Source organism: Grampus griseus (assembly GCF_964374135.1).
Source record: "Grampus griseus genome assembly, chromosome: 3".
Taxonomy (NCBI): Eukaryota; Metazoa; Chordata; class Mammalia; order Artiodactyla; family Delphinidae; genus Grampus; species Grampus griseus.
In genome coordinates, this window is record NC_139019.1 from 59553350 (window position 1) to 59579996 (window position 26647).

General features: G+C 43.0%; 1 protein-coding gene and 1 pseudogene across 2 annotated transcripts in view; both read left to right on the forward strand.

The window, feature by feature from the left end:
• Positions 1-26647, forward strand: part of SV2C (synaptic vesicle glycoprotein 2C) — a gene marked incomplete at both ends in the record, with an annotated part of 178614 nt that overhangs the window by 120647 nt on the left and 31320 nt on the right. Inside the window, 2 exons of the mRNA XM_082651005.1 lie at positions 25020-25153; positions 25638-25727. Coding sequence (XP_082507131.1) covers positions 25020-25153; positions 25638-25727 — 224 coding nt within the window. The remainder of the gene's footprint in view (positions 1-25019; positions 25154-25637; positions 25728-26647) is intronic.
• On the forward strand, positions 13500-14813 carry LOC309820923 (G2/mitotic-specific cyclin-B1-like; annotated as a pseudogene). Its single transcript has one exon. The product of its transcript is annotated as a G2/mitotic-specific cyclin-B1-like (transcript).

Genomic DNA, 26647 nt, shown 5'->3' on the forward strand with positions numbered 1-26647 from the left:
CTTCCTATGTTTTCCTCTAAAGGTTTTATAGTGTCCAGTCTTACATTTAGGTCTCTAATCTACTTTGAGTTTATTTTTGTGTGTGGTGTTAGGGAGTGTTCTAATTTCATTCTTTTACATGTAGCTGTCCAGTTTTCCCAGAACCACTTATTGAAGAGACTGTCTTTTCTCCATTGTATATCCTTGCCTCCTTTGTCATGGATTAGTTGAACATAGGTGCATGGGTTTACCTCTGGGCTTTCAATCCTGTTCCATTGATCTATATTTCTGTTTTTATGCCAGTACCATATTGTCTTGATTACTGTAGATTTGTAGTATAGTCTGAAGTCAGGGAGTCTGATTCCTCCAGCTCCATTTTTTTCCCTTAAGACTGCGTTGGCTATTCAGGGTCTTTTGTGTCTCTGTACAAATTTTAAGATTTTTTGTTCTAGTTCTGTAAAAAAAATGCCATTGGTAATTTGATAGGGATTGCATTGAATCTGTAGATTGCTTTGGGTAGTATAGTCATTTACACAATATTGATTCTTCTAATCCAAGAACATGGTATATATCTCCATCTGTTTGTATCATCTTTAATATCTTTCATCAGTGTCTTATAGTTTTCTGCATACAAGTCTTTGTCTCCCTAGGTAGGTTTATTCCTAGTTATTTTATTCTTTTTGTTGTAATGGTAAATGGGAATGTTTCCTTAATTTCTCTTTCAGATTTTTCATTCATTAGTATACAGGAATGCAAGAGATTTCTGTGCATTAATTTTGTGTCCTGCAGTGTTACCAAATTCATTGATTAGCTCTGGTAGTTTTCTGGTGGCATCTTTAGGATTCTCTATGTATAGTATCATGTCATCTGAAAACAGTGACAGTTTTACTTATTCTTTTCCAATTTGTATTCCTTTCATTTCTTTTTCTTCTCTGATTGCCGTGACTAGGACTTCAAAACTATGTTGAATAATAGTGGTGAGAGTGGGCAACCTTGTCTTGTTCCTGATCTTAGAGGAAATGCTTTCAGTTTTTCACCATTGAGAATGATGTTGGCTCTGGGTTTGTCATATATGGCCTCTATTATGTTGGGGTAGGTTCCCTCTATGCCCACTTTCTGGAGAGTTTTTATCATAAATGGGTGTTGAATTTTGTCAAAAGCTTTTTCTGCATCTATTGAGATGATCATATGGTTTTTATTCTTCAGTTTGTTAATATGGTGTATCACATTGATTGATTTGCATATATTGAAGAATCCTTGCATCCCTGGGATAAATCCCACTTGATCATGGTGTATAATCTTTTTAATGTTGGATTCTATGTGCTAGTATTTTGTTGAGGATTTTTGCATCTATATTCATCAGTGATATTGGTCTGTAATTTTCTTTTTTTGTAGTATCTTTGTCTGGTTTTGGTATCAGGGTGATGGTGGCCTCATAAAATGAGTTTGGGAGTGTTCCTCCCTCTGCAATTTTTTGGAAGAGTTTGAGAAGGATGGGTGTTACCTCTTCTCTAAATGTTTGATAGAATTCACCTGTGAAGCCATCTGGTCCTGGACTTTTGTTTGTTGGAAGATTTTTAATCACAGTTTCAATTTCATTACTTGTGATTGGTCTGTTCATATTTTCTATTTCTTCCTGGTTCAGTCTTGCAAGGTGAAACCCTTTTAAGAATTTGTCCATTTCTTCCAGGTTGTCCATTTTGTTGGCATAGAGTTGCTTGTAGTAGCCTCTTATGATACTTTGTATTTCTGCGGTGTCTGTTGTAACTTCTCCTTTTTCATTTCTAATTTTATTGATTTGAGTCCTCTCCCTCTTTTTCTTGATGACTCTGGCTAAAGGTTTATCAATTTTGTTTATCTTATCAAAGAACCAGCTTTTAGTTTTTTTGATCTTTGCTATTGTTTTCTTTGTTTCTATTTCATTTATTTCTGCTCTGATCTTTATGATTTCTTTCATTCTACTAACTTTAGGTTTTGTTTGTTCTTCTTTCTCTAGTTCCTTTAGGTGTAAGGTTAGATTGTTTATTTGAGATTTTTCTTGTTTCTTGAAGTAGGCTTGTATTGCTATAAACTTCCACTTAGAACTGCTTTTGCTGCATCCCATAGGTTTTGGATCGTTGTGTTTTTGTTGCCATTTGTCTCTTGGTATTTTTTGATTTCTTCAATGATGTCTTGGTTATTTAATAACGTATTTTTAACCTCCATGTGTTTGTGTTTTTTACATTTTTTTCCCTGTAACTGATTTCTAATCTCATAGCGTTGTGGTCAGAAAAGATGCTTGATATGATTTCAATTTTCTTAAATTTACTGAGGCTTGATTTGTGACCCAAGATGTGATCTATCCTGGAGAATGTTCCGTGTGCACTTGAGAAGAAAGTGTAATCTGCTGTTTTTGGATGGAATTTCCTATAAATATCAATTAAATCTATTTGGTCTATGGTGTCATTTAAAGCTTGTGTTTCCTTATTAATTTTCTGTTTGAATGATCTGTCCATTGGTGTAAGTGAGGTGTTAAAGTCCCCCACTATTATTGTGTTACTGTCGATTTCCTCTTTTAGAGCTGTTAGCATTTGCCTTATGTATTGAGGTGCTCCTATGTTGGGTGCGTATATATTTACAATTGTTATAACTTCTTCTTGGATTGATCCCTTGATCATTATGTAGTGTCCTTCCTTGTCTCTTGTAACATGCTTTATTTTAAAGTCTATTTTATCTGATATGAGTATTGCTACTCCAGCTTTCTTTTGATTTCCATTTGCATGGAATATCTTTTTCCATACCCTCACTTTCAGTCTGTATGTGTCCCTAGGTCTGAAGTGGGTCTCTTATAGACAGCATATATATGGGTCTTGTTTTTGTATCCATTCAGTGAGCCTGTGTCTTTTGGTTGGAGCATTTAATCCATTCACGTTTAAGGTAATTATCAATACGTATGTTCCTATGACCATTTTCTTAATTGTTATGGGCTTATTGTTGTAGGTCCTTTTCTTCTCTTGTGTTTCTCACTTAGAGAAGTTCCTTTAGCATTTTTTGTAGAGCTGGTTTGGTGGTGCTGAATTCTCTTAGCTTTTGCTTGTCTGTAAAGCTTTTGATTTCTCCATCAAATCTGAATGTGATCCTTGCCAGGTAGAGTAATCTTGGTTGTAGGTTCTTCCTTTTCCTCATTTTAAAGATACCATGCCACTCCCTTCTGGCTTGTAGAGTTTCTGCTGAGAAATCAGCTGTTAACATTATGGGAGTTCCCTTGTATATTATTTGTCATTTTTCCCTTGTTGCTTTCAATAATTTTTCTTTGTCTTTAATTTTTGTCAATTTGATTACTATGTGTCTTGGCGTGTTTCTCCTTGGGTTTATCCTGCCTTGGACTCTCTGTGCTTCCTGGACTTGGGTGGCTATTTCCCTTCCCATGTTAGGGAAGTTTTCGACTATAATCTCTTCAAATATTTTCTTGGGTCCTTTCTCTCTCTCTTCTCCTTCTGGGACCCCTATAATGCGAATGTTGTTGCGTTTAATGTTGTCCCAGAGGTCTCTTAGGCTGTCTTCATTTCTTTTCATTCTTTTCTTTTTTTAAATAAATTTATTTATTTATTTTTTGCTGTATTGGGTCTTCATTGCTATGCACGGCTTTCTCTAGTTGCAGCAAGCGGGGGCTACTGTCCATTGCAGTGCACGGGCTCCTCATTGCAGTGGCTTCTCTTGTTGTGGAGCACAGGCTCTAGGCGTTGAGACTTCAGTAGTCACATCACACAGGCTCAGTAGTTGTGGCTCATGGACTCTAGAGCACAGCCTCAGTAGTTGTGACACACGGGCTTAGTTGCTCTGTGGCATGTGGGATCTTCCTGGACCAGGGCTCAAACCCATGTTCTCTGCATTGGTAGGCGGATTCTTAACCACTGTGCCACCAGGGAAGTCCTCTTTTCATTCTTTTTTCTTTATTCTCTTCCGCAGCAGTGAATTCCACCATTCTGTCTTCCAGGTCACTTATCTGTTCTTCTGCCTCAGTTATTCTGCTATGGATTCCTTCTAGTGTAGTTTTCATTTCAGTTATTGTATTGTTCATCTCTGTTTGTTTGTTCTTTAATTCTTCTAGTTCTTTGTTAAACATTTCTTGCATCTTCTCAATCTTTGCCTCCATTCTTTTTCCGAGGTCCTGGATCATCTTCACTCTCATTATTCTGAATTCTTTTTCTGGAAGGTTGCCTATCTCCACTTCATTTAATTGTTTTTCTGCAGTTTTATCTTGTTCCTTCATCTGGTACGTAACCCTCTGCCTTTTCATCTTGTCTGTCTTTCTGTGAGTGTGGTTTTTGTTCCACAGGCTGCAGGATTGTAGTTCTTCTTGCTTCTGCTGTCTGCCCTCTGGTGGATGAGGCTATCTAAGAGGCTTTTGCAAGCTTCCTGATGGGAGGGACTAGTGGTGGGTAGAGCTGGGTGTTGCTCTGGTGGGCAGAGCTCAGTAAAACTTTAAACTGCTTGTCTGATGATGGGTGGGGCTGGGTTCCCTCCCTGTTGGTTGTTTGGCCTGAGGCGACCCAACACTGGAGCCTACCTGGGCTCTTTGGTGGGGCTAATGGTGGACTCTGGGAGGGCTCACGCCAAGGAGTACTTCCCAGAACTTCTGCTCCCAGTGTCCTTGTCCTCATGGTGAGACACAGCCACCCCCCGCCTCTGCAGGAGACCCCCCCAACAGCAGCAGGTGGGTCTGGTTCAGTTTCCTGTGGGGTCACTGCTCCTTCCCCCGGGTCCTGATGCGCACACTACTTTGTGTGTGCCCTCCAAGAGTGGAGTCTCTGTTTCTCCCAGTCCTGTTGAAGTCCTGCAATCAAATCCCCCTAGCCTTCAAAGTCTGATTCTCTGGGAATTCCTCCTCCCGTTGCCAGACCCCCAGGTTGGGATGCCTGACGTGGGGCTCAGAACCTTCATTCCAGTGGGTGGACTTCTGTGGTGTAAGCGTTCTCCAGTCTGTGAGTCACCCACCCAGCAGTTATGGAATTTGATTTTACTGTGGCTGCGCCCCTCCTACCGTCTCATTGTGGCTTCTCCTTTGTCTTTGGATGTGGAGTATCTTTTTTGATGAGTTCCAGTGTCTTTCTGTCGATGATTGTTCAGCAGTTAGTTGTGATTCCAGTGCTCTTGCAAGAGGGAGTGAGCACACGTCCTTCTACTCCGCCATCTTGAACCAGTCTGTCTGGATTTTCACTTTAAACAATACTGATCTCCAACCCTTAACAGCTCCACCTTAGATTCTAACCCTCACTGAGGCTGCTTTGTGCTTTGGCTGCCCCTGGCTGGGTCTCTAGCCGTCAGGGCTGGAGGGCACCCTACCTTTCCAATCTATGTATTTATCCCCCCAGGGCAGGTACCCTGCCAGGTTTAATTTAAGAGTGCAGCAGTTGACTTAGAATGCATGTGAACGAGAATCCTGCAGGAAAGAAAAAGCGTAACAACTTTCGTGGGCTTAGCTTTTAGGACAGGGAGTCTGACTTGATTCCAGCTTCCCCTCAGACTTGCAGGTAAAGGTCAGCAGGGAAAAGCCTTTTAAAAGCACCTCATGTCTGTATCCTATGAACCCAGGGTGCCCCCCAGTGTTGGTTAGGGTTAATCACAGTCTACCATTTCTTAGAACACCCTAGAATGGACAAGGGGTGCATTTTAGCTTTGTAATTTGTGCCTGTCCTGATTTAATGTCAGAAACTTTTCCTTCCTTTGTCACCTCTGGAAACTCAGTCTATCAGAGAGCTCGTGAGGTATTTTTTAAAACTCTGTTTGGTTTGCCTTTGTGCAAACTGGACTCTGATGGAAGGAGAATGTTTCCATGGAAACTCATTCCCCAGAATACCGCCCACTCCCAAATCTTCTTTTTGATCTGCCTCCCCTTTAAAATGTCACTATGTTCATCTTTTCAAGACCTTCATGAAACTAACAAACACTGGCCAGTTCACACCTTCACCTTGCCCTCAGAAGACAAAGGCATTTATAAAACAAACTTGACCAGCAAATTCCTCCTCGTTACTAAGCTTGTCAGTCTCTAAAATTGCACTTAAACTTCTTCAACCTGCCTCCTACCAAACGAAAATGACTGCTAGACTTCTGAAAACCTTTTTTAAAAATCTTCCTTAATTTTTAAATCAGGTGTGTATCAAAGCACACCTCCACTTAGCTTATCCAGACGGGTTGTCAGACTTCACACCGACCTCGAGGCATCCGTGGAATTTAGAAACCTCCACAAGCGTTCTTTAGCTACAAAACTTCGAGAGCCCCTGAGTTAAGCAAAGAAATTACTTGCTTTCCCTATTTATCTATTAATCTTATTAATTAACATGCAATCTTATTCAATAATCTCACAATTATTGCTGCCTCTGGGGCTAAATGTTCTTTCTAGCTCCTGTGTGTGTGTGTGTGTGTGTGTGTGTGTGTGTGTGTGTGTGTGTGTCAGGAGTTTGGCTAGGAGATATACGGTAGAAGGTGAAGGTGAAGTCCTCATTGAGGTCACAAAAGTCAGAACTATCTCTTCTGTAGTTTGAATCCTTAGAAGCAGTAACTCCGGACCGTGTGGCGGTTCACTGCAGGCTGTAGTTTGTATGTGATGCATCTAGATGGCTGCTAGAGACCAGGGCAGCATAGCATGGTCACGATCAGAAGGGCAACTGCCTCAGGAAATCTCCCTTTGGCAAGGAGGAATGGCCTGCGTTTCCCTAGTCCCCAGGGTTAGGAACTCCCTCTTCAGGAGTTACCTTTGTCCGGGAGAGCTTGGCCAAGAGAGTGGAAGGAGCTTCAGTATGGAACCTGAGCCCTGCCTGGCCTTTGATCACCTCTGCTGTTAAAAGCAAAAAGAATGTTGTCTGTTCAGACACAACCAGTTGACATAGTGCTAAGCCCAAAGCAATACAGTCTGAAGGCTTCCAAATCAGATTAGTTTATAAAGTATCTAGTCCTATGCCTGGAACTTTGGTATATTACTGATAATGTGATCTTGCTCCTGTCGTCATCTGACCACTCTTTGTTAAATTGAGGTTGTAATTTACACACAAAAAGATTCCTCTTAAGTGTGCCCTTCTACGGATTTTGACAATTGTATACATCCATGTAACCACCACCCAGATCAAGATAAATGGGGTATTATACCCATTTTCAGTCAGCCCCTCCACTCCCCACCCCAAAGTCAACCACTGTTCTGATTTCTATAGCCAAAGATTAGTTCTGCCCATTCCTGAATTTCACAGAAATAAAGTATAGAACTTTCTGGCTTCTTTAACTCAGCATAATGTTTTAAAAATTCATGGATAAATTCATAACGTTGCATGTATCAGTAGTTCATTCCTTTTTATTGTAAAATAGAATCCCTTTATATAGATTCACATAATGTGTTCCTCCGTTCTCCCATTGATGGACATTTGAGTTGCCTGCAGTTTTATGTGGGGCTTTTTTGGGGGGAGGAGAGGGGTTAATTTTAATTTTCCTAAAGGCTGCTTTCTGACCATTTTTTTAATATAAATTTATTTGTTTTATTTATTTTTATTTTTGGCCGCGTTGGGTCTTCGTTGCTACGCGGGGGCTACTTTTCGTTGTGGTGTGTGGGCTTCTCACTGTGCTGGCTTCTCTTATTGCGGAGCACGGGCTCTAGGCACACGGGCTTCAGTAGTTGTGGCTCGTGGGCTCTAGAGCACAGGCTCGGTAGTTGTGGTGCACGGGCTTAGCTGCTCCGCAGCATGTGGAATCTTCCTGGACCAGGGCTTGAACCCGTGTCCCCTGCATTGGCAGGCAGATTCTTAACCACTGCGCCACCAGGGAAGCCCTCTCTGACCATTTTTATACAAGTCTTTTGAGCAGCTTCAGCTCTGCTTACATTTTCATTTCTCTTCGATAAATACCCAGGAGTAGGATTTCTGGATCACAGGGTAGATGTGTGTTTAATTTTTTAAGAAACTAAAGTTGTACCATTTTACACTCTCACCAGTAATGTCTGAGAGTTCCAGTTGCCCCACATCGTTGCCAGCCCTAGGTGGGCATGGAATGGTGTCTCACTGTGGTTTTAATTTGCATGACCCTGAAGACCAATGATGTTGAACAATGGTAATTCAGTGCTAAGGCTGACTTTTTTTTTTAATCTTCAGTTTTTAAATCTATAAAGGGGGTTGTAGCCATGTCCCACTGGAGCCTAAGATGAGTATGTTATCTGAGCATATTTGAAAGTCTGGTCATTGCGTGCCCATAGGGACTCTGCTTAGGGCAGGAGGAGCCCCCTGGGATACAAGGAGCTCAAGATAGGAAAAAGGGAATCTTGATACTGTATTCAGCAGGTAGACAAAAGGGGAGTCACTAATGGGCAAGTTCAAAACAGAATGGGGAGAGTGGCAAGGTTGACGCTGGAGTAAAGCATTTCATTGTTGAGGTGGACTTACTGAGCCATCCTCCAGGACACTGGAAAATGAAGCAGCAGGGTTTGAGGAGGAGATCAGGCAGAAGGGAAGAAAAGGTGAGTCATTACGGTTGATGGCTGTGAGTGCTGAGAGAAGGTAGTGAACTTTGGTGATGGTGATATCATGGGGCTGGATGAGGCATGGGAACAGAGAGGTGGACCCCAGGACGCAGGCGCTGAGACGACCTGAAGAGAATACATGTTTCCCAGAGTTCTGAGTGCAGGTCTTTGGAACCCAGTGTGGGCCCCTCCTGCTGAATGGCCCCGGCTCTGCTAGAGTGACCTTGTTGGGTCAGGTGGTTAAAGCCAGGTGCTTCTACTAATGGCACTGTTTCCCCATCCCTGAGGATTAGCAGGGAATTTTAAGAGCAAACTTTCCCACACTATGAAACAAGAACACAAATGCTACAGGAAGTAGATGGTTATTACCTTTTTTTTTGGTAATAAGCATTTATATGCTGCAGGTGTTATCAGAAAGCATTTGATGGAGAATGCAGCCCTCTACCAAAACCCCAGGGGGAAAAAACATTCCTTTGTTCTTCTTATTGTGTGCCACCTTTACTTGTTCTTTAGGGTGTGTTTAAAAGCATATGAGGGGGCTTTCCTGGTGGCGCAGTGGTTGAGAGTCCACCCGCCGATGCTGGGGACACGGGTTCGTGCCCCAGTCCGGGAAGATCCCACGTGCCGCGGAGCAACTAAGCCCGTGCACCACAACTACTGAGCCTGCGCTCTAGAGCCCGCGAGCCGCAACTACTGAGCCCACATGCCTAGATCCCGTGCTCCGCAACAAGAGAAGGCACTGCAATGAGGAGCCCGTGCAGCACAACGAGGAGTAGCAACGAAGACCCAACACAGCCAAAAATAATAAATAAATTAAATAAATAAATTTATTTTTTAAATAAAGAAAAAAACAGCATATGAGTAGAAAAAAATGGCAACCCCTGTAGATCAATTTCATAGCAAAAAAAATCAAAAGAGCTTAAAACTTAATAACAAAACCTAACAGAAAAACAAAATGCGTTCGTACAGGAATAAAATCTAAAGTCTTCTGAAGTCTGGTTTCCAAACCTTTGTCTGAAAACAAGTTTTAAAATATCCTTATTATCTCTATCAATTTTGAGTACTTGTGCCACAGATGGGCACAATGACTAGTTTACAGGAGGATCTCATCCTGCGCACTATTGACATTTGGGCTGGATAATTCTTTGGGGGTGGAAGGAGCTGCCCTGTGCATTATAAAATATTTAGCAGCATCCCTGGCCTCTGCCCACTAGATGCCAGTAGTAACCCTCCTCCCCCAAGCTCATGGTAATAAAAAAATGTCTCCAGACATTGCCAAATGTCTCCTAAGATATGATTACCATATTTAGCAAATAAAAATGCAACTAGGATGCCTAGTTACATGTGAATTTTATAGACCCACAGACATAGAAAACAAACTAATGATTACCAAGGGGGAAAGGGATAAATTAGGAGGTTGGAATTAATTTATACATCCTACTATATATAAAGTAGATAACCAACGAGGACCTACTGTATAGCACAGGGAACTATACTCAATATTTTGTAATAACCTATAAGGGAAAAGAATCTGAAAAAGAATAGATATATATTTATGTATAACTGAATCACTGTGCTGTACACCTGAAACTAACACAACATTGTAAATCAACTATACTTGAATTTTTAAAAAGTGAATGTCAGATAAACAGCAAATAATTTTTAGTGTAAGTATGTCCCAAATATTGCATGGGACATACTTGTTTTTTCTTTTTAATTTATTTATTTTTGGCTGCGTTGGGTCTTTCTTGCTGCGTGAGTGCTTTCTCTAATTGTGGTGAGCGGCGGCTACTCTTCGTTGTGGTGCGCAGGCTTCTCATTGCGGTGGCTTCTCTTGTTGCGGAGCACGGGCTCCAGGTGCGCGGGCTTCAGTAGTTGTGGCATGTGGGCTCAGTAGTTGTGGCTCGCGGGTTCTAGAGCACAGGCTCAGTAGTTGTGGCACATGGGCTTAGTTGCTCCGCGGCATGTGGGATCTTCCCGGAACAGGGCTGGAACCCGTGTCCCCTGCATTGGCAGGCAGATTCTTAACCACTGTGCCACCAGGGAAGTCTGCATGGGACATACTTATACTAAAAATTTTTTAGATCGAATATGACTGGTGACCTGATTTTATGTGGCCACCCTGCGGCAGGGGATCGGGGTGGCAGGGAAAGCAGGATCGTTGATGCATTAAACAAGATGATGTGCGTGAGGTACCTGGCACATGGTGAGTGTACTATAAATATTCTGGGAATCTGCTACAGGCCTTGAATGCACTTATCTGTATCCCTCCTGGAGGCTGCAGTTGGAAGCTCAAAGCTTCCTGTCCTTTACCACAACTGTAATCGGAGTGGGGTGCGCCATCATGAGGAGAAAGGGAGCCCACGTGTGAATCTGTAAGCGCCGGTACTAGCGTTCTGGTTAAAGCTGGTTTTATAGCTGCTCTCCTGGAGCAGCAGTCTGCCTGTGCTCTAGTGCTCTGTCACCGTGGGCTCCCTGAGTTTTTACATCATTTCTCTTAAGTAGCAGCCAGAGAAGGTGACGTTGAGTGAAAAACTGCTGCGCTTGTCCCAGACTCAGTCACTCTGGGTTTGATTTTTCTGGCGCCGCAACCCTAGAAAACCATTCTCTGGGATGCACCAGGACCAATCATTTCCACAGTGGGTAGCAGTGAGGACCTTCTTTCTGGGCCAAGATTAATGACCCAAGCAATCAGCCTTTCCAGAGAGCAAAGGTGAAATGTAACTCTGGGTAGATGCCTGACATTTTGAAACAAAGGGAAAGGGGGTGGGGGCGGGTGAGGAGAAATAGCATTTGTATGTCTCACGCAGGGTCATAAATCAGGGATGGGCAAGAGTGAACTGGGTTTCTGCCAACAATTGAACTGATTTGGATTCCTATGTTCTATTTTCAAACAATCTGTATGAAACATGCTTTAAAGACATGAGAAGTGCCCCTTTGAGTTACGTATTGGTATATGAACTCTTGAGAGTTTTACTTTTCCAAAAGGAAGTCCAGTTCGTGTGGGGGAAGTCTTAAGTCTGTCCACGAGAAAGTACATTCGTTGCTCTAGAGGGAAGCCAAACTATAACATTAGAAACTGGGGGAAATGAAGAAGTATTGGCAAAGTGTACAAACTTTCAGTTGTAAGTTGAATAAGTTCCGGGGATCTAATATGACCATAGTTCTGTGTGTGTTATAGTGACAACAGATAAATAATTCTGTATTGTATACTTGAAATTTGTGGAGTAGATCTTAAATGTGGGTTGGTGTATATGTGTATTAACTTGATTATGATAATCATTTCACAAGCTATATATATATATATCAAATCATCACTTTGTACACCTTAAACGGGTACATTTTAAAATTGTCCATCATACCTCAATAAAGCTTGAAAAAACAAAAATTGTAAAGACGTCCTTGGTGGTCCAGTGGTTAAGACTCTGCACTTCCACTGACTGCGGGGGCTTGAGTTTGATCCCTGGTTGGAGAACTAAGATCCCACATGCCATGTGGTGCGACCAAGAAATAAGAAAATTTTTTAAAAATCGTAAACAGTTCCAACATATTTCAAAATACCACCATGCATGATCTCCTACCACAAGGAAATTCAGCTAGAAATCAGTTACCGAAACAAAACTCCATATATTTGGAAATTAGGAAATATAATGATATGTTTCCAAAAAGTCACTTTTGAAGGTATTAGGCAAATACTCTGATTTTAAAGGAATCCAAGAACAGGTTACTTATTGATTAACTAATAAGCATTTGTCGAGTGACTACTCTTTGCCACGTTTTGTACTAAAGATGAATAAGACGTGGCCCCTGCCCTCCAGGAAGAGACTTGCCGATGAATGATTACTCTGCTGCGGCTTTTCTCTGTGTCAGGCACCATGCTAAGGGCTGTGGGAATTCACAGGATCCCAAGATAGCTCAGTGGGGGAAGTGAATACTTGTTAATGTGTCTGGAAGAATTTACAGAGGATGTTCCTCTCTACTTGGTGAAAAGAAGACTGAAGCTTAGGAGTTCTCCAAACTGACGAGGACGGGGAAGGGTAAAGATGTAAAGATGTTGCACAGCAGGTAGCAAAGATTGGAAGGAGGGATTTCTGAGGAATGAGGCTGGAGAGAAGGGCAGGAACCAGGTCTTGGAGGGCCCTGTGGTCACGCTAAAGAATCTGAACTTTATCCTGAAGGGCCAGTGGAGAACCACTAAAAGGTTTCAAGCTAGTAAGTGAGTTTGTGATTCCGTTTTTCTTATGGAGAGATCTCTTGAAGGTACGTGGAAGATAGATTAGACTAGGCAGGTTGGAAGCTGGTTGGAAACTCTGTTAAAGAGAGGTGGTATTCAAATAACAAATGCTGGCAAGGGTGTGGAGAGAACTGTACACTGTTGGTGGGCCTGTAGATTGGTGCAGCCACTGTGGAAAACAGTACTTCCCTGGTGGTGCAGTGGATAAGACTCCATGCTCCCAGTGCAGGGGGGCCAGGTTTGACCCCTGGTCAGGGAACTAGATCCCACATGCATGCTGCAACTGAGAATTTGCATGCCACAACTAAGGAGCCCGCCTGCCGCAACTAAGGAGCCCATGTGCTGCAACTAAGGAGCTGGTGAGCCACAACTAAGGAGCCCGCTGGCCGCAACTAAGACCCAGTGCAAACAAATGAATAAATAACTACTAAAAAAAAAAGAAGGAAAACTGAAAATGGAACCACCATATGACCCAGCAATTCCACTCTTGGGTATATATCTGAAGAAAAAAACGAAAACAACTACTTCAAAAAGGTACATGAGGGAATGGCTCTTGGCCTGCGGTGGGTTCAAGGTCCCCGGCTGGTCTGGGGCTCCCGTGCTCTGCTTCTCCCCACTGAGCTGCTGCCTGGTGCAGAGGACGCCATGGCGCTCTGGATCACCAGGATGAGCTGCTAAGGACGGTGAACAAACGCGGCTCTCCTGGCTCGCTGTGTCTCCTCTCCCTATCTCGCCTGCTGGAGTTCCCCTGGCAGGAGTGGACCGGGACAGATTTGGGGGGAGGATGGCAGTCAGTGGGCCCCTAAAATGGTGGGAGAGTTTGGGGTGCAGACGGATGGAGAGAGGAAGAACACGAAAATTAATGCTGAAAATAAGGCGAAGGTCAGTATGGCAGGCACAAAGCGCGTGCCTGTGGCCACTGTTGCAACCTCTAAGCCCGGGCTGAGGCCAAGGACAGCTCTTGGAGACATCGGCAACAAAGTCAGTGAACAGCCACAGGCCAAACTACCCCTGAAAAAGGAAGCAAAAACTTTAGGTGCTGGAAAAGTTATTGCTAAAAATCTACCAAAACCTCTGGAAAAGACTCCTATACCTGTGCCGGAGCCCCCAGCGGAGCTGGATCTGGAGCCAGAGCCAGAACCCGAGCCTGTTAAAGCAGAGAAACTTCCCCCTGAGCCTATTTTGGTTGATACTCCCTCTCCAAGCCCCATGGAAACATCTGTCTGTGCCCCTGCAGGAGAATATGTGTGTCGGGCTTTCTCTGATGTAATTCTTACAGCGAGTGATGTGGGTGCAGAAGATGGAGCGGATCCAAACCTTTGTAGTGAATATGTAAAAGATATCTATGCTTATCTGAGACAACTGGAGGAAGAGGAAGCAGTCAGACCAAAATACCTACTGGGTCGTGAAATCACTGGAAACATGAGAGCCATCCTAACTGACTGGCCAGTGCAGGTTCAAATGAAATTCACTTACTCCAGGAGACCATGTACATGACTGTTTCCATTATTGACCAGTTCATGCAGGATAGTTGTGTGCCCAAGAAGATGCTGCAGCTGGTTGGTGTCACTGCCATGTTTATTGCAAGCAAATACGAGGAAATGTACCCTCCAGAAATTGGTGACTTTGCCTTTGTGACTGACAACACCTACACTAAGTACCAAATCAGACAGATGGAAATGAAGATTCTAAGAGCTTTAAATTTTAGTCTGGGTCGCCCTCTACCCCTGCATTTCCTTAGGAGAGCATCTAAGATTGGAGAGGTTGATGCTGAGCTACAAACTTTGGCCAAATATCTGTTGGAACTATGTTGGACTACGATATGGTGCACTTTCCTCCTTCTCAGGTTGCAGTGGGAGCTTTTTGTTTAGCACTGAAAATTCTTGATGATGGTGGATGGACACCAACTCTACAGCATTACCTGTCATACACGGTCAACAATCGCTTCTTGTTGTTATGCAACACCTGGCTAAGAATATAGTCATGGTGAATCGTGGGCTTACAAAGCACATGACTATCAAGAACAAGTAGGCCACATCTAAGCGTGCTAAGATCAGCACTCTAGCACAGCTGAATTCTGCACTCGTTCAAGATTTAGCCAAGGCTGTGGCAAAGGCTTAACTTGTGAACTTTGGAATACTATAATATCTGCAAATAAAATTGGCACCATGTGCCATCTGTACATATTTTAAAAAAAAGGTACATGCACCCCAATGTACATAGTATCATTATTTACAATAGCCAAGATATGGAAGCAACCTAAGTGTTCATCAACAGATGAATCGATGTAGAAGATGTGGTATATGTACACAACGGAATACTACGGAGCCATAAGAAAAAGAATGAGATTTTGCCATTTGCAACAATGGATTTGGAGGGTATTATGCTTAGTGAAATAGGTCAGAGAAAGGCAAATACTATATTATAATCAATTATATGTTGAATCTAAAAAATGAAACAAACTAGTGAATATAACAAAATAGAAACAGACATAGATACAGAGAACAAACTAACGGTTACCAGTGGGCAGAGGGAAGGGTGGAGGGGCAAGATAGGGGTAGCAGATTAAGAGATACAAACCACTATGTCTAAGATAAATAAGCTACAGGGATATATTTTATAGCACAGCACAGGGAATATAGCCCATATTTTATAATAACTATAAATGGAGTATAGCCTTTAAAAATTGTGAATCACTGTGTTGTATACCTGAAACATATAATATTGTACATCAGCTATTCCTAATAAAATTAACACACGTTGTTCTCAGAAGAGAAAAGCAGGAGATATTAAAATCATTTAACCACAGGGCATTTCCCAGTCAGAGGAGAAGAAAGCCAAAGCACTGGCACCAGGTCCTGAGGCCCCTGCTGGGTCAAGCAGACCCCGCTGTTGCTGGACCATGGAGAGATCCAAGGCTCAGGACTCAGGGCAGTATCCATGACACACATACTTCAGTATTGCAGAAGTGGGCACAGCCCTACAGATCCATGCCCTCTGCGCATCAGCCCTGTTAGGGTGAGCTGAACGAGGGGTGAGGGCCTGGCCTAACGCAGAGGTGGAAAGAAAGGAACACGTTTGGGAGAAATACAGAAAATAGCATCATATTCTCAGTGATTGACTAGACACAGGGAGGGAAGAGAGTAGAGGCTGGCTTCCACATTCCTGGTCTGGAAGGCTGTGAGGAAGGAAGGTTGAGCATCTCCACCCGGGCTGGGCCCTTTCATGAAGCATCCTATGACCACAAACATCCTATGACCACAAACACCACAAAGATCAGAAGGCTGTTCTCTGGGTGGGTTTAAACTGGATACAAGTGAGCAATATCCGGCTATGGGGCTGATGGAGTGGACCTCTCCAGCCTCATATTTCCACCCACTGTGCCTGGAAGCAGGGTGTGATGTCCCCTTCCTTGAGCTCCCAGGTCATTGTGATGGCCATGCGTTTCCTAGCCTGTTAGAATGGAATTTTTTTTGACATAAATGACAAAACTCTATGGGCCATTTTGGGCCTGAATCATGAGCTAAGCAGCTGTTTCGCTTGTCAAGCGTTAAACGATTTGTTCTGGATCAGAGGCTACAAGGCAAGAAATGGGGCTAGAAAAACAGGAGCAGGTAGAGAGGTCAACAGTTAGTGGAGATGTATGAGTGCGACCTTTGGCACCAGCAACAAAGAACACTCAGGCTGACCTCTGTTGTCATAACACGGGAAATACTACAGCCCCTTCCTCATCCCCACCCTGGGGAGAAAAACTTTCTTCTAAGAGTGGATTCCATGAGCATTTCTGTGCTCTGTCATTAAAAATCCGCTGGAAATGAAGAGAGAGCTTTTACTGATCAAGAGCAGCAAACTCTTGCTGACACCATGTGCAAAGAACAAAGAGATCTTCGTCTGGAATAGAATAGGGATCATGAAGTTGTATGGAGCACTGTTTAGAAAAAAATAGTTTTTTAGGGCTTCCCTGGTGGCGTGGTGGTTGAGAGTCCGCATGCCGATGCAGGGGACACGGGTTCGTGCCCCGGTCCGGGAAGATCCCACATGCCGCGGAGCGGCTGGGCCCGTGAGCCATGGACGCTGAGCCTGCGTGTCTGGAGCCTGTGCTCCGCAACAGGAGAGGCCGCAACAGTGAGAGGCCCGCGTATCACAAAAAATATATATATATATTTTTTTAAGGACAGCTGATTTGAAAGCAGATTGACTGATTTGCTAATATGGAAAATAAGTATCATTTTGCTACAAGTTCTCTACCAACCTTTGGGCACTTGTGTCAGTACAAATTGTGGCTTACAAGTTTGTTTTGTTCTGTTCAATTTTGAAAGTGTTCCATTTCTTACCATGGATCTATACTCAAGAGAGGTTTTCCTGTGGCTTCATCTGGTCCAGGCACAAGATCTTAGAATCAGAGAGAACCTGAGCCCCAGAAATGGCTTTAGAGTCTATTACTCCAACTTTCTACCTAATGTAAGAATTCCCAATATTTATTTTTGTTTGCTTTTCAGTTTCCTAAAACGATGCCTGTTCACAAAATGAACATAGTTGATTTATTATTATTCGTCCATGGATATCAGCTTATGTAAGAGTTTATATATTAATATAAGTCTGCAAAACATATACAGTTCCTTTTTTTTTTTTTTTTATGTGGTACGTGGACCACTCACTGTTGCGGCCTCTCCCGTTGCGGAGCACAGTCTCCGGACGCACAGGCTCAGCGGCCATGGCTCACGGGCCCAGCCACTCCGCGGCATGTGGGATCTTCCCGGACCGGGGCACGAACCTGTGTCCCCTGCATCGGCAGGCGGACTCTCAACCACTGCGCCACCAGGGAAGCCCTATACAGTTCCTTTTAAATAAATATTTATGTGTGTAAAACAGAGAAGGAAAGTTAATGCGTGCCTATATGTGCTATAAGATAATAAATATGAATATATTCAGTGTATTTACAGAGTAATGAGCTGCCTTTATATGCATTTATAAGCTTCATTTGTATATGGTCAAAATTTGACTATCCTATAGGCTATTGTGGTATATATTTATAGAAAAATTTTTGATAAAATTTCAATTGACCTACATTATTATTATTTATTATTATTTTGGCTGCGTTGGGTCTTCGTTGCTGTGTGCAGCCTTTCTCTAGTTGCGGTGAGCGGGGGCTACTCTTCCTTGTGGTGCTCAGGCTTCTCATTGTGGTGGCTTCTCTTGTTGGAAAGCATGGGCTGTAGGCGTGTGGGCTTTAGTAATTACGGCACACGGGCTCAGTAGTTGTGGCTCATGGGCTGTAGAGCGCAGGCTCAGTAGTTGTGGCACACAGGCTTAGTTGCTCCACGACATGTGGGATCTTCCCAGACCAGGGCTCGAGCCCGTGTCCCCTTCATTGGCAGATGGATTCTTAACCACTGCGCCACCAGGGAAGTCCTTGACCTACATAGTCATAGTACTAGTACTATATTATTGTTTGTCTACAAAAGAAAATTCCAAAGGACCTTTGTTTAAAACAGGCACACACACACACATCTCTCTCTCTCTCTCTCTCTCTCTCTCTCTCTCACACACACACACACACACACACACACACACTTTATGCTGTCAGCTTTTTTCACACCCTTGGACTCATTTCTGTCAGGGAAGCTTGGGAAGCACCATGCTTGAATGAGTCTTACATGCTTTTACCAGGAACTCTTTCTGGAAAGGTCCTCTCATTCTTTCTTTTCATATTTGGAGCACTCACAGCAGATAAACCCTGAAAAATAAGCCCATAAATTTCTGTGTTTCAAAAGCCACCAGGCAGTGTGCTTCTTCAAAAGTGTGGTTAGGATCACAAGTCAGAATCAGGAACCAGAAGCATAATGTGACTTCCTCCTGCTGTTGACTCTGGCTCTGTGCATTCCAAATGGTAGGACCAGAGCTTAGAAACAGAAATAGAGAAACCAGCAAGAAAGGTCAGCTTGTGGCCTAGGCCTGCTCTTAGAGACAGACAACTACGACAGTTAGTTGCACCCTCTCCCTGGGGTGTGTAATTCCAGTTGAATTGGCCCTCACTTCTTGAATGCATGATTTTTTGCTGCAGACAGATCCCCACGAGCTCTGTGTGTGTGATTTCTTTGTGTATCGCTGTTGGCAATAGCGCTTGTGCCATTACCGCTCAAGAGGCAACTGGCCTTGGCCTGAGAATCCAAAATCAGACTGTGACTAGAGATACAGGTTTACAGATGAAAGATCTGTGAACATCATTTTCTTTCCCACCCAGAGACACCGAGGCACTTCCTCACTGCTCTCCATAAATGAGTCCTGTAGTGTCAATGTTAAGATTCGTCAGAGTCAGAATTAACAACGTTAGTTTAGTTCTGAAAGTTGTATATGGATGCTAAATACTGTTGCAGTTATCATTCCAGTTTCCTTATCTCCTCTCTTTTCCCATCAGACCTTACATTTCAGAAAAATCAAAGGCTTGCAACTCTTTGAAAAGGTTTTTCCCCCCTCTGAGTAAAAAGTAATACAAGGTGATACAAAACTCAAAAATTAAATAATGCCAAAGCGAAAGGCCCCTAATAGCTCCCACCCGCTACCTTGAATAACCATGTAAAATAGTTGAGTATCTCTCCCTCCCGCTTGTTTTCTAGATATAATGATATAGTTTATGTGTATATAAAAATGAAATCACTACTATTTACATTGGTTTGAAAAGGATTTTTCCTCACTGAGCATGTTACTTGGACAGTTTCCAAATCAGTTCAGAAAAATCTACCTCACTTTTTTGCCAATAGTTACACTGTCTTCTATAGCATGGCTGTACCATAGTTTGTTTGTTTGTTTGTTTGTTTTTGCGGTACGCGAGCCTCTCGCCGCTGTGGCCTCTCCCGTTGCGGAGCACAGGCTCCGGACGCGCAGGCTCAGCGTCCATGGCTCACGGGCCCAGCCGCTCCGCGGCATGTGGGATCTTCCCAGACCGGGGCACGAACCCGTGTCCCCTGCATTGGCAGGCGGACTCTCAACCACTGTGCCACCAGGGAAGCCCCTGTACCATAGTTTATTTACCTATTATCTTCACCCTTGCTTTTCCCCCCCTTTTTTTAACAACTGAGAAGAAGGTGAAAAATGTCTGCTGATATCGGCCACAAGGACTGTCCAGCTGCACCTGGTTGAATCTTATGGAGCCACAGATAATACTAGATGTGTGACAACCTGAGTTTCTAGCTGAGGATTAATGTTTCATGCTGATTAGATAGTACTTATATTTTAAACCAGTGACAGGTTGAGGGGATAACATTTTATTTCTATAGGAATAAAAGCAGAAATTCACCTGATCATTGTTCCCTTCCTAAGCTTGTTGGCCACTTGAGAAAATGTATTTGGAGCCACTTTTCCAAAGAGAATTTTAGTTGGCTATGTGCCTTGTGAGTGAAGACCACTGACACAGAAATATAGGTGATTTATGTTTTAGTTATTGAAAACTGATCTCACCTGTAGTATTTATTTTTTATTAATATTCATTAATAATACTAATGTTCTAGGACATTTGTGTCTTGTACCTAAAATATGCCTTCTTACCAAGGAACCGGGTCATTGAAAATATCATATAACTATCAATCAAATATAGATCAATAGAGTAGGTGCCAATTCACCAGTACTTCAGGAACAGAGCCGGAAAAGAACATGAAAGCCAGCATTCTTCTCCGTGTGGACCACTCTTCTGCCTTGGCACCTTGAAAGATTTCAGACAGTCAGGCAGCTGGGAAGGCATCTGGTTTCTGCATTCAGAGCACATCAGCTTGAGCCTGGTAAATGGCCTTGATTATCATGCAAGACACATAACACCCTTATTAGTGCCACGCTGATTAGCGCTGCACAGTCACCGCTTTCTGTAATACCCTAATTGAGGTCCTTCCTTGCCTGGAATGTACATTATGTTTAGATAAATCCCTCAGTATGATATTCTAATGGGTATTTTAAACAAAGTCCAAAGGACAGTTAGAACCACCGTCTATGCAAGAATCTTTTTTTTTTTTAAAGACAAAAAAGGCATGGTGCCAACATGAAGAAGAGAATCCGTTTTACTAAGTGCGGGTGAATATCCGAAAGCAACAACCGCTTTCCCAGTTGCATGTGGCTTGTATCACATTCTAGTCCTTCACTCCATGCTCATGTCTCCCCACTTCCTGATGTCTGTGGTTTGGGCTTTGTGTCACTCTCAAATGCAAATGTGACTCATCTTGAAATGGAGCTGGGGAGGAGGGGTCCTGAGAATTCACCGCCGAGTAGTTATGGCAGTCATTGTCGTCATTCTTATCATTCATTTTTAATCTAGGTTAATGGTATTTTAGTTTTACAAAGCATCTGCAGGGTCATTTCTTAAGACCCTCACTGTGTCTAGCCCTCATTCAGGCCACAGGATATCATCCATCAGTCTCTGTCTCTCCGTACCGCCCCTCCCATCCCAGGGCATATCCTAAAAGGGGAGTAGGGTTGAACTCCTTTTCTAGGACTCCCTCCTGCTTCTAGGGCTCTCCTTTCTCTCTTCAAGTCAAATAGCTGTAATACAGTAGGAGAGAGTCGGGGATCGGGCATGGCACCATCAGTCCTGGCTGGTCTCTTCTGCTTCTTTAGTACTGATTTGAACTGTATCTCAAACTTGGATGTTAGAAATTTATGAATTTGCTCTCTTCGTTTTCATGGACCCAAATCAGACAAGAAATTTATCAAGGGCTCTTACGAGAAGACTCCTTGGGATAGGTACCTCCACCCCTTCTGTACTCCCTCTACACTTCCTTTAGAACCTGTTCTAGCAGGAGTCATACTGTTTATCATGTCTGTTAACACATCTGCCTCTTCTTCTGTACTTTAACTCCTTGAGGACGGGAAATAAGCGTTAGCCTCTACATCTCAGCACTGTGACTGGTACAGAGAGGCACTCAATAAAAGTATGAATGAATGAACAGAAAGTAAATTAAGGTATCACTAGGCATTAGGGAAGTGCAAATTAAAATCATGGTGAGATACCGCTACACACCTATAGAAGGCCAAAATTTAACCAAAAAAAAAAAAAAAAAAAGAACTGGCAAAAAGGTGGTGGGAAGTGTGTAAAGAAGCTAGAACTCTCATATACTAGTGGTAGGGGGGCAAAATGGTACAGCCACTGTGGAAAATAGTTTGCAGTTTCTTATAAACCTAAGCATATACTTATTAAATGACTCAATTTACCCAGTCCTAGGTATTTACCCAAGAGAAAGGGAAAACTTTGGGATACACGAAAAGCCGTCTGAAGTGTTTATAACGGCTTTATTTATAATCCCCTAAAAATGGAAAAATTCCAGCCGTCCTTCAGCTGATGAGTGGGTAAACACATGAAATATCCACACAGTGAAATGCTACTCAGCAATGAAAAGCCGCAACTATTAAAATGTGCAGCAGTCTGCATGAATGCGTTATGCGAAGTGTGAGAAGCCAGAGTTTAAAAGCTGCGTACAATATACATCCATTTATATGACATTGTGGAAAAGGCAAAACTGTAGGGACGGAGAACAGACCAGTGATTGCCAGGGGTCAGGCATAGAGGAGGGGTTGACTCTGAAGGGGCAGCGGGAAGGAATGTTTCGGGGTGATGCAACAATCTGTATCCTGATTATGATGGTGGTTACGTGACTCCGTACATTTATCAAACTCACAGAACGATGTAACTTAAAAAGTAATAACAGGGCTTCCCTGGTGGCGCAGTGGTTGAGAGTCCGCCTGCCGATGCAGGGGACACGGGTTCGTGCCTCGGTCCGGGAGGATCCCACATGCCACGGAGCGGCTGGGCCCGTGAGCCATGGCCGCTGAGCCTGCGCGTCCGGAGCCTGTGCTCCGTAACGGGAGAGGCCACAACAGTGAGAGGCCTGCGAACCGCAAAAAAAAAAAAAAAAAAAAGTAATAAAAAATTTTACTGTATACAAATTACAAATTTAATTTGAAAAAGTAAATCAGAGTTGTTTTGCTGCTTAGTGTAGATTCAGAAAAAATGTCAAAACAAAAGTAGCCTACAGCAATTCTGTACATGTTCAAGTACATATGTAAACGCAAAAGGGTATGCTTGTGTGTGTGTGTGTGTGTGTGTGTGTGTGCGTGCGCGTGTGCATTTAACAAACATTTAAAGAACACTTCCTATAGACCAGGACTTGCTATAGGCACTGGGGTTATATTGCTGAGTCACAAAAGCAGAATTCCTGCTTTCATGGTGTGGAAAGGGAGAGACAGCAAAAAAAAAAAAACAAATCAATGAATTCACAGCTTTAGATAGCAGTAGTGCTGTGGAGACAATAAAGCAGGTCTCGATGATAAGAGTGGGATTGGGTGTTCAGGCCTCTCTGAAGAGATGACCTTAAACTGAGACCTGGAAAGTATAAAGGAGGCATGCATGTATGCAAATACTCAGGCAGAGCAGTCCAGGAAGGGAAAACGTCAAACGCAAAGACCCCGAGGGGACTCCTTTGAGGACAAGAAATACTGAAAAATCCTCTCACTTCAAAACTCATAGGAAGGCTGGCTGACATACAACCACCATCCTTTCAGTGCATGGCTGGGCTTCCTAGGAAATAAGGCAAAGCCCCTAAAATGGAATTAAGCTTTGTGTGTTCAGAGAACTTGAAGCAGGTCGGTGGGATGGACCAAGTGAAGGAGGGGACCAGCAGAAGATGAGCTCAGATACGTAGGTGGGGATCAGTTTCCGTTGGCTCCAGCACTTTTAAAAAAGAATTCCTTTATATGAAGCTCTTAGATCAAATGTGAAGTGAACAAGGTATGTTTTCTTAGTTCCGTCATATGATTTCCTCTGTGTTTTGGATATCTGAGACGTTTGAACTTCTGCTACATAAAACATTGAGAGGAGGCATCCCCTCCTAAAGTTTATGTTGTAGTTAATTTAGCAGTCCACATAGTCCTCAGGTATTAAATTCCCAGAAAGTGCTTATGAATCTAAGATTGATGTAGCATGTTTATATGATGTAGGTTGTTTATATGATTTATCAACAAAGTCTGTGTTTGAGTAAGCATAGACATGCGGACATGTGTGGTATAAGATTCTGCCTCAAATCCCGGTAGAGAAGATTCTGGTGCATAACTTCAGCTCTGTGGCCTCGAGGAACTCATGGCACCTCCAGCATCTCACTTGGCTCCTGTGCAAACAATGAATAATTATACTAGTCTCCCAGGGATGGAATGTAGACTATCTGACTTTTGCTCACAGCAGCCTTCTAAATACCAAGAATTGCAAAAATTAGAATTTTGCCTCACATAATTCATCTATGCCTCCATCAATCTCTTCTCTGTTTTCAATTAGACTTGATATGCTTCATTCTTTCTCCTTTAGAGTCATGGTGGAATTTTGCTTTCAACCATTTTACATTCATTCAAATATTGCTTTTCTTTTAGTTCTTGAGAGATTTCCATCGGTATCCTGTTTGCTTGTTTTCATTATATTATAATAAAAACCTGTTCAGAAATTTAAAATTCTCTTGATCTAGTGTATGGCATGTGCGTGGGGAAAGATTGGCAAATGCCAGTTCTTAATCATTGCACTGCTCAGCATGCTGGCAGGAAACCAGTGACACCCTCAGAGGGGGTCGCTGAAAAGAGCTGCATGGGAACAGTTAAGAGAAACCAGTACAGAAGAATAAAGTACCTCGGAGCTAGTAGCAGAAGGGCATCCTGTGCCCACTATGCCTCAAAGGGCAAGGAGGGACAGGGATTGCCAGAACCTGACAAGAGCTGTGGTTTCACGAGAAGCTTCCAGGGGGTGAGCACACCCACTGTCAAACCTCCACGCAGCCAGGAGGAGGGGAGAAGGGAAGCAAGGGGAATAAATATCCTGCACCCTGCTGCCACCCTCTGTTCTCCTGCCAGTGCTTCCTTTATTCAAACCCAACTGGAAGCTGGTGGGCAAGGGGGCCAGTTGCTATGGTCCATAGAGGGCCATTTCCTGGCACACAGCAGAGACAAGTGTGCAGAGTGGTCTGCTGGAGACAGAAGATACCCAGCCCAGGGCTCTGTTGGAAAAAGCACTGTCCCAAATTCATTTACCTTGGCCTTTGGAGTTTGGTTGTTCAGAAACACACCGCGTCCGTAGGTGCAGACCCCTTTGATTCCAAGCATTTTTCTTCCCAGCACTGCTGTTGGCCGTCTTCAAGCTGAACTGGTCACTGTGGCTGATGCCCATATCAGCTCATTCTTCTGGGGGTGGTAAGATTTGACTGTGAATCAGTTTGAGGTATGGACACTCAACGGTGACGTGGGGACCTCGCTGTCCCAGCAGGCAGTCTGGAGAAGGCTCTCCTCACCCCTCCTGTCTTCCTTTTCCAGGATGGAGCTTCAACATGGGGTCCGCCTACGAGTTTCATAGTTGGCGTGTGTTCATCATCGTCTGCGCCCTCCCCTGCGTCTGCTCAGTGGTGGCCCTCACGTTCATGCCTGAAAGCCCACGGTTCTTGTTGGAGGTAACGCTCATCATTACAAATACTCAAAGAAACTGCATACAGTGGAACGAGTCCCTTCAAATTCTAGGAAAGTATGTTTGCCTCTTCATTGGTACATTTTTCCTTCCTACGACGGAACCATGGAGGGTTTGGTTTCATGGGGTCATGCTTTCGACAACCAGCATGTGAAAAAGCTGCCTTGTGGCCAGAAAGCACTAACGTTCCTCCTCAAGCAAGTCATTTCCCTCAACGAAGAGAATGTGGCTTCTTGTTTTATAAATGGACCTTACTATCCAAAGGTGCTATGTCTGGTTAGAGGCACATCCCTTGAGCTGCTAATGCACTCCAGGATATCCAAGTAGCCTGTGTGTTCCAATGGGACGAACCTAAATGCATTTGCACTGTTACACCCAATTGGATCTGACAATACCACATGGTTATTGGAAAATCAGGGAGTATGTGTGTTTCACCTCCTGGCCCTTCACTGTCTACTCATATTTCTTAGGTTGGAAAACATGATGAAGCCTGGATGATTCTGAAGTTAATTCATGACACAAACATGAGAGCACGGGGTCAGCCTGAGAAAGTCTTCACGGTGAGTACTGCTTCTCAGTGAATCCTCCACACCAGAGGTCGAGAAACCTTTTCTGAAAAGGCCTGGTTGTAAATTGTTCTCTCGCTGCACCAGCCGCTCGTCTTTCATACTTGCCATTTTACCTATGCCTGCCGTGCTACTGTTGTATGTGCTGTTCCCTCTGCGTGGAATGTTCTTCCATCCTCTAGTTACAAAATTTATTCTCAATGGGAAAACTAGTCTAAACTAATGAAAATTGGATGCATGGAATTTTTTGGAAAGAACAATGTTTTTTTTTCCCCAGCACCTCCACCAAAATAAAAAAGAACAGTGGTTTTTAAATCCTTTGATATATGCAGCATAGACAAAAAATGTTTTGTCTAAAATAGGTTTAAAGGGGATATAAGCAAGATCTTCAGTGTCTTATAAATAATATCAATTATAGTTCTTAAAATAAGTCAAATAGTTCCTGATTAAACAGTCCCCTGAAATCTTATTTATTCATTTCATGTTTTAATAGGAAATGGATTTTTCATAGTGTGAATATAGACTTCAGTCTAGCCTCTGTTCAAATTATCACAGATTCTCAATTAATAAAATTTTTTTCTGCAGTGTAATGGAGAAATGAAGATCAATAATGGATGTCTTCCACAGAGGCCCTGGGAGCCTTTGACTAGGCCCTTCTTTTGAGTAAATTAACAATAAAGGAAAAGTTTTGTTTTTTTTTTTTTTTTGGTGAATCCCACAGCATGCGGGATCTTAGTTCCCTGACCAGGGATCAAACCCGCGCACCCTGCAGTGGAAGCATGGAGTCTTAACCATTGGACCACCAGGGAATCCAAGAAATTTTTTTTAAATAAATTTATTTATTTATTTATTTATTTAAAATTGATTTATTTTATTGATTTATTTTTTTGGCTGCATTGGGTCTTTGTTGCTGC